We start from the raw sequence: 7,820 nt of genomic DNA on the forward strand, positions 1-7,820 counted from the left end.
TAAATTTCGTTAAAATTGTTAATTATTACTACCTATTTTTTGAATTACAAAAGATTTTCGAAACGTTAGCAAAATGTTTGCTTTTGTTCATAAAAAGTAATTTTTCTTGAAAACGGTTGACTTTAGAGCAATGAACCAAGAGAACTCTTTTTGTGTAAAATTCATTGGCGCTTCAGAATTTGCTGTCAAATGTCAATTTTTCCAGTGGCGTAAAAGTTAGGGGGGGGGGGGAAATCCTTACGATACCTTAAAATCTCCACCACTGGCACGTTCAATGAATTCGAGAATGGTGCAAGAAAGTAGCTATTAATAGTGGTAATGCGTATACAAAAACTCAGTCCTGTAGTTTAAACGGTTCCTAAGATATTGGCAAAAAATTTTTAAAAAAATTAAAGTTTTGACACCGTGTATCTCGAAAATAAAAGCCCGGAGAGAAAAATGGAAGAGGAAAAGAATGTTTCTTTTTACAAGAGGAATATACAGTGTTTCGTTGCGACACTTATTTAGGAACACCCTGTATATTAAAAAGTACTTTTAATATTTTTAAAGATCGTGTTCGTAATATAAAGGTGCGTTCGGCTTTTTTGTCGGACGTAGAGATGGGTAGAACATAACTGATTTACTGATCCGAGTAAACCTGCTCCTTTTAATGATCCGTGTCAGATCTCGGATCTTTGCGGACACAATCGGACACATACTGAACGAAGTTGCGAACGGTGCCCGAGTCGGGCATCCCGACAACTCTACATTTGAGTAGAGAGCATGGGAAGACCTACTACAGAAATGATCCTGTGAAGTATGATCTTGAGTGTCGAGGTCGAAGAAATCGAGGAATGCAGAATGTCGTACATAGATAATAGATGTCGTAAAAGAAAAGAAGGATAATGTATCTGATGATTAGTGATTACTTACTTAGATGTTTATTTCACTTATGGCGACTTAAATTTCTTGTACACCTTTTTAAAAGACTTAATTTTATTGTATCATATTGAATAAGATTTAAAAATATTTGGCAACCAACGATCTCCTGGCTGACCATCAGTTTGGATTTCGATCTGGCAATAGTACTTGTGCGCAGCGCCGGACTGGCCATAGGGGAAAAAAGGGAAAACTCCCAATGGGCCAAGGCCCCAAAGGGCCGCTTGGTCCAACATTTAATTAGATATAATTAAAAAATTTGAAACTTTTTTAGAATGGAAAGCAAAAAAAATTCAAAAATTTAGTCGTTTAGTTGTATACTATTAGGTTAATACATATCGAGCCGGCGAAGCAAGAAGAGCGCCAGAAGAAAGGGCCCTAGCCGGCGGGGCCCAGCCAGGACAAAAGGAGGTCCCACAAAGCGCCTACACCGGCCGCATTTGCGGTCGGGNTAGTGCTCAGCTGCATTTAAAGTTCATTTAGTTGTTATTTAAGTATACTTTTTAAAATGACTTAAAAATCCCAAGAAATAAAACAAAATTCCCTATTTTCCCAATTCCAAAAAAATTTGTAGATCTGGCATCACTCTTTCTATGGCTTCTCTCTGTTAACGGATTGTATTAACATATCGAAATACGAAGTCGGAATTGTATAGAAAAAGTGACATCTATTACAGAAAAGGCAAATGACGAAAACAAAGATGACCACCGGTCGCTGAATTACAAGTGGAAGTTGATCTTATTTATGGAAGGGAGAAACGGGCGGTGACTATGAGACGCCTTCGTTATAGCTATCCTTCTCTATCGCATGGATTTATATGACTTACTTTATCGCTCTCACGTAACGGCCGATGAACCATGGGGACTTTCCGACCCTGTATATTAATGCACTACCTATATAACAATAAAAACAACTAAATTCCTGTCATATAGTGCTCCCAAATAACCGACATTAGTGTACTATGACAGTAGTGTAACGTAAATATCCCAAAATAGAATAAACCTAATTATGTACTTTGATAAGTGAGAATTAAAATTTATGAATGAGAGTTTTAAAATATTACCTGTATCAAAAAAACTCAAACCTTATTGCGTCGGTATTTATGCAAAACACCTTGTATATTAGTTATAAGTATATGTGAATTTAAAGAATAAACAAAAAAAGGATACGCTATTATTGGTTCTGGATTGGTGTAGGCTTGCTTATAATTTAGAATATAAATGAGGCTTAAGGTAAATATACTAATCATGTGTAAACTTAGTGATATGAGGAAGAAAAAGAAGAAGCGATAGTTTCTTCTTCCTATACAGTTGTTGACCCATGGACAATGGTGATCAAAAGTCTGAAAAATAAACATGGCACGGTTATTTCAACTGTAAATTACATCAAAATACTTTTATAAAGTTGTAACCGATTTAAGATCCTTAAAATTAACCCTTAACTACTAATAGTACCTCTCAAGCCTGTATCAGACAATGCAATTTAGTTGCAGTGACAAAATTGGGGGGATTTTATTGCGGGGATAAAACTGCATTCCTATTATCACAATGGGACAGAATTGCTGCAATTTGTTTAGTTTGTAGTAGTGTTACCAACTGTGCATTGTTTAACATGTAAAATTTCTTGTATGTATCTTGTAAACAATTATTTTTTATTCAAGCAAAACATTGCAATGGATGAAAATTTAAAAGTAAATTGCTGTATAACTTTAATAGTAGCTTCAACGGCGTTACTAACAACAACCATAATCAATAGCCAACAACAACTAGGTTGGTAATAAGCAAATCTTCATAAAAGTAACTAGAATCCATGCAATTTTGTTGCACGGAATAAAGCATGTTCTAATTCATGCAATTCAGTTGCCGGGACAGAATTACAACCTCTCCCACCCAATATTGTTTAATGGGCGTCTATGTAATTTATGTCCATTTAGCATTGAACCCGTATCCCAAGAATGGTGACCGTGAATTGTTTAGTTTTGAAATATTTGGAATCAAATAAGAGTAGCCGTCTCTCGGACATGACTTTAGTGTAAACCAGCAATTGTTACTTTTTTATTTTCGCGCTTTTTGCTTTATTTCTTTCACAGATACTTACTTTTATGATTACTGAGTACTAAATAAAATCTACATTTTCAAAATACTAGTGTTTTTGTCTAACTTTTGGCATTTATAGATGTCAATGTTAAATTGCAGAAAATTTCGAACATCCGTTCAAGATTATAATTTTTTAAAAGCTTGTGTTATTAGTTGAATTTTAAACAAAAGCAACAAATTGCCAGATGTACGAAGAACACAAATAACAGGTCCTCACAATTAATTTCGTAAATTTATGCATAATATATGCATAATACTTATAGCCGTCTTTGAGACGTAGGTTAGTGACAATGTTATATATCCAACACGTTAGTAGTTAAGGGTTAAAGGCAATAAAGGCCCAATAATATAAACTCCTTAATTTTTTAATTCAAGAACTCCTAGTGAAACTTTTAAATTTAATCATGTGGAACATTTATATTCCAGTAAAAATATACATTTTTGTAGAATAAGCGAGATTATTTATTATGACGGTATGAAAAAAATGTATATGAAGAACTGAAATTATTTTGACCACATCTATTTGCACCCGACTTTTTTGTATCAAATACCGGGATACCCTGTATACATCTGTGAGAGTATTTATGTTTTTTTTATTACAATTTTAATAAACTATCTTATAAATATGTGTCTTAAGTTGTAAAATATTTCAAATATTCGCTTGCATTTTGTATACTGCTGATGATCATTATTACTGTTAGATTTTACTACTTATCTTCTAATTTTTATTAGAAATTTCAGACTGACTGATAAATTAAATATTAACAAGCTCAAAATATCATTGCGTGATGGTTCTGAATATATCAGCATTACTATATTATTTATTATCTCAATACTACCTACAGTATATATATTTAATTAAGAGATTATTTCACTTTGACAGTATATTTACGGTCTGATAAATTATCAACAAACTTTTATCGATTCGTTCAAAAAATGTCTAAATCTTCTTTTTACTTTTAGTTACAATAAGTACACGATACCAAAAAAAGAAGCAGCCAGAGCCTGGCAATGTTAGGAGCCCTGACAACTGGCCTTTAGAAATAAATCATAGGCTCTTGAGATTAATGTACACTAGGTACCACCATTTCCTTATTATTGGACATAATGAATAAGACATCCCATTCTTTTTTATTTGTAAATTTATAAAAATATAATATTTTGCCACATAATTTTGAAGCCATATTATGATAACTAGGACAAATATACTTTAGTTCAAAGTTTATAATTAATTCGAAGTGTTAAAGGAATTAATTTTTTCACCCCTATTACTTGTCGGTTATAGATTACAAATGTATGCATTTTTAAAAGAAGTTTTCATGCAAGCCTATTGTTTCTCAAAGAAGAAAAATTTCTGCTATTTCTATTGAAAAACAAGTGACTTTCAAGTCAAGTACCTACTGAATTTTTCGAACTTTTAATGATCCCATTGTATCTAAAATTGTATTTGTACCCTACTTCTTTTGTGAAACAAATAATATTTGTATTGTATTCAATTGTTTATTGAAGTGTACGATAAGTTTATTTTAAGCTAAAAAAAAATAACCCAAAAACTGATCATTTTATAAATAAAATGGAAATCTTTGTTCTTTCAGACGATTATTGAATTTATAGAATTTTTGATTTATGCAGTTGTGTACACAAATTAACTGAATTTTTAACTTTATTTAGTTAAATCACCAAACCAAATTTCATTAGTCTACCTAAAACTTTTTTCGACGTATTTGCCTTTGATATTTTTCAAAAATTTAAACAGTAATTTGTAATTTGTAAATAAAGCAAGTATATTTGATCTAATTATCATATTTTGCCTCAAGATTATTTGTAGTCCTTTATTTAAGTGCACCTTGTAGAAATTAATTAATTGTCAGTTATTCAAGTATGACTGCTTTATGAAATATTTTTAAATACTTTTGTACAACACTGTAATACAGAAATAATCACATCTCCATATTTATTAAATTAGGTATAAATCTAAGGGATACCACAAATATGCATATTTATTTTGAAACTTAATACTTAGTATAACGAGTCATATTCAGAATATTATTAATTGTAGACTGTTTGATTGTAGGAAAGTATATTGTCATCGTTAAATTGAAAAATATGTGCTCATTAATATACATTTTTTTATATGAATTCAAATTATTAATTAACTTGGATTTATGATTGTATATAACAATTTGATATAAAACAATGCTACGAAGATTACAATCATAAAATAAGCTTTTAATATGAAATAAATTAGGACTTTATAGTGGATAGATACATAAATATTCCAAGTAGTATTCTGCACAATGTTTCTGACATCAGTAACGCCTTTTTTAGAGATAACCAAATAAAGAGATACATAAAACAAGTGTTTAGAGGACATAAATTGCATCTAGTTCAAAAAATGCTGCTAAATACTAGCAAGGATGAATAATTTTCTTAGTATATATCGGTTTAACAAAATAAATAATATTATAATAGATGAAAAAAACCTCACCCATTGTTTTATGTATCGTATAATGAAAAATTGATCTTGGCACAACTGTTAATTTCCTCTTAATTATTTAAGTTATTAATGTTATTGGCCCTCACGTCGGTCTTTTTAAATTTTGTACTCAAAATTCACCACTTTTTTATAAATTATATTAATACTAACTTGATAATGACCTTGTTAATATTTTACAGGCAAATAAATAACGGATCCATTTTTCAAATTGTGAAAGGGTATTTGTTTGCAAATGGACCTTCTTTGATTGATAATGTGCTAGAAATTGAAGAAAATGCAATAAATACAATCACTACATGTATTTTCAAGTATATTGTTGGTGTAGCATTAACAAAATAAAATTGAACTTGTAAAAATTGTATGTAGAATGTATTAATATTATTTGATAAAAATAAATCTGCATGAGCATACTAAGGCCAATTCAAATAAATTGAAATTATATATTGATGTAGTTGACTTTACATGGAAATTAAAGCAAACAAGACTGCATTGACTTGTAAATATTAACGACACTTAAAAACTTAATAGATATCGTATTATGATAAAGATCTTACCTCTATACAATGATTACAAACACTACAATGTGAACATCTTGGCGGTCTGTAAAATTTGCAAGTAACACACCACTTCATACGAACTGTAATACCATTTATATCGACATTTTTATACAATGGAGCCCTAAAATCATCTTCCCTGTCTTCGTCAGGAGGGGCTATAGAAATAAGCGATAAATAAAAGTATATGAAATTAATAATAAGACTTACCTTTCGGAATAACTCCTGGATCCATAAAAGTAGCAAGTGTAAAATTTGCCAATACGAAGAAGGTAATAACACCCTGATATGCTGGTACCCATGGGTGTGCTGGTATATAATACTGGGCCCTACAATTACACAGTACATCTAAATTTGGAAACATAAACATTATACAGAAATAACTCACGGGTAATAAAAAAATAATGAAGTGGCTACAATAAGCAATGTCCAAGCAAATGTCGCTGGTATATATCTGGTTTTAACATCACACTTGGGCATAATGTCCTTTTAATGGGATGTGCCCTCAAGTACTTGCAAAAAGCTGGTAATTCAGTCTCATACAGGTCAACATGGCTGAGACAAACACCATGAAGAAGAGAGAAGTCAACAGCAAACGTTTGCGTCAAATCGAATGTCAGTCAACATTTAATATTGGTAGACCTGCTAACAGTGCTAACTAACACAGGAACATACTAATTTTAAGCAATTTCTCACAATCGCGAGTTTATTAAAACTCATGATGTCACCACCTGTCACTACTTTTTCCACGCATATTTCTACTGATTAACATTAGAAAGAAATTTAAGAATAACGTACATGTTTACCTCTCGGCTACGTATGTACTACACCTAGAAAATATAGTACTATATTTTCTATGGTACTATAATATACAGGGTGTTCCTAAATAAGTGTAGCAACGGAAAACTGTATATTTCTCTTGAAAAGAGGAACATTTTATTCCTCTTCCATTTTTCTCTCCGGGCTTTCGTTTTCGAGATGTGTCAAAACTTTTTTTCAGATTTTTGCCAATATCTTAGGAACCGTTTGAACTACCCCACTAAACATTTTTCAGTTTCAGACATGTTTCAGAAATGTTTCTATTTTTCTTGAAACGTTTCCTAAAAAATTCATGCAACATTCTGGTAACGTTCTAGAAACCCAAGATGTCCTCCCCAAAATACGTTTCCAATGAAATGTTTCAAAAAATTGGTTTCAGTAACATTCTTTTTATGTTCAATTTATGCACTCGGTATTTTTTGTTTCAGTATATTTTCAGAAATGTTTGAGTAACATAATAATTTTATTACCATATTGTTCTCATAATGCTCTCAACTTTAGATAATTTTCACTTCAAAAGCATTTTTGAAATAGTATAAATAGTGTGAGTAATTTTTAAAATATTTCTAATACTTTTTTGTGATATTTTTATTTGTATTATGAATGACTTAATTCGAACTCCAGACAACTTCTCAAACAATTTAACTAAAAAAAGTTGTTACATTGTATATTAAAAAAAATAATAAATAAATAAATATGCTCTTCTAGTTTGGGGATGCGGCAACTTTTACCAAGAATTTCTTTCTTTTTGAGAAGGCACTGAAAAAAGTTTCTAATATGGATTACGAATTTTGCCATTCATCATACAAATAAAAATGTCACAAAACAATATCAGAAGCATTTTAAAAAAGCTACACATCATTTTATATTGTTCAAATACGCTTCTAAAATGGAAATTTTCTAATGTTGAGACTATCGTGAATATGGTAACAATGA

General features: G+C 30.8%; 1 protein-coding gene and 1 non-coding gene across 2 annotated transcripts in view; both read right to left on the reverse strand.

The window, feature by feature from the left end:
• LOC108915436 (palmitoyltransferase ZDHHC5) overlaps window positions 1-6,668 on the reverse strand; it is a 23,674-nt gene extending 17,006 nt beyond the window's left edge. Inside the window, exons 1-4 of the mRNA XM_018721462.2 lie at window positions 6,454-6,668; window positions 6,276-6,394; window positions 6,066-6,223; window positions 2,088-2,260 (exon numbers count right to left, since the gene is read on the reverse strand). Of these exons, the coding sequence (XP_018576978.1) occupies window positions 2,088-2,260; window positions 6,066-6,223; window positions 6,276-6,394; window positions 6,454-6,545 (542 nt within the window). The 5' untranslated portion in view covers window positions 6,546-6,668. The remainder of the gene's footprint in view (window positions 1-2,087; window positions 2,261-6,065; window positions 6,224-6,275; window positions 6,395-6,453) is intronic.
• LOC111692205 lies at window positions 718-806 on the reverse strand. The gene has a single exon (XR_002763172.1). It is a non-coding gene; the product is annotated as a small nucleolar RNA U3 (small nucleolar RNA).
• Window positions 6,669-7,820: the final 1,152 nt, after the last annotated feature.

This window comes from Anoplophora glabripennis, unplaced genomic scaffold, assembly GCF_000390285.2.
Source record: "Anoplophora glabripennis isolate ALB-LARVAE unplaced genomic scaffold, Agla_2.0 scaffold1116, whole genome shotgun sequence".
Taxonomy (NCBI): Eukaryota; Metazoa; Arthropoda; class Insecta; order Coleoptera; family Cerambycidae; genus Anoplophora; species Anoplophora glabripennis.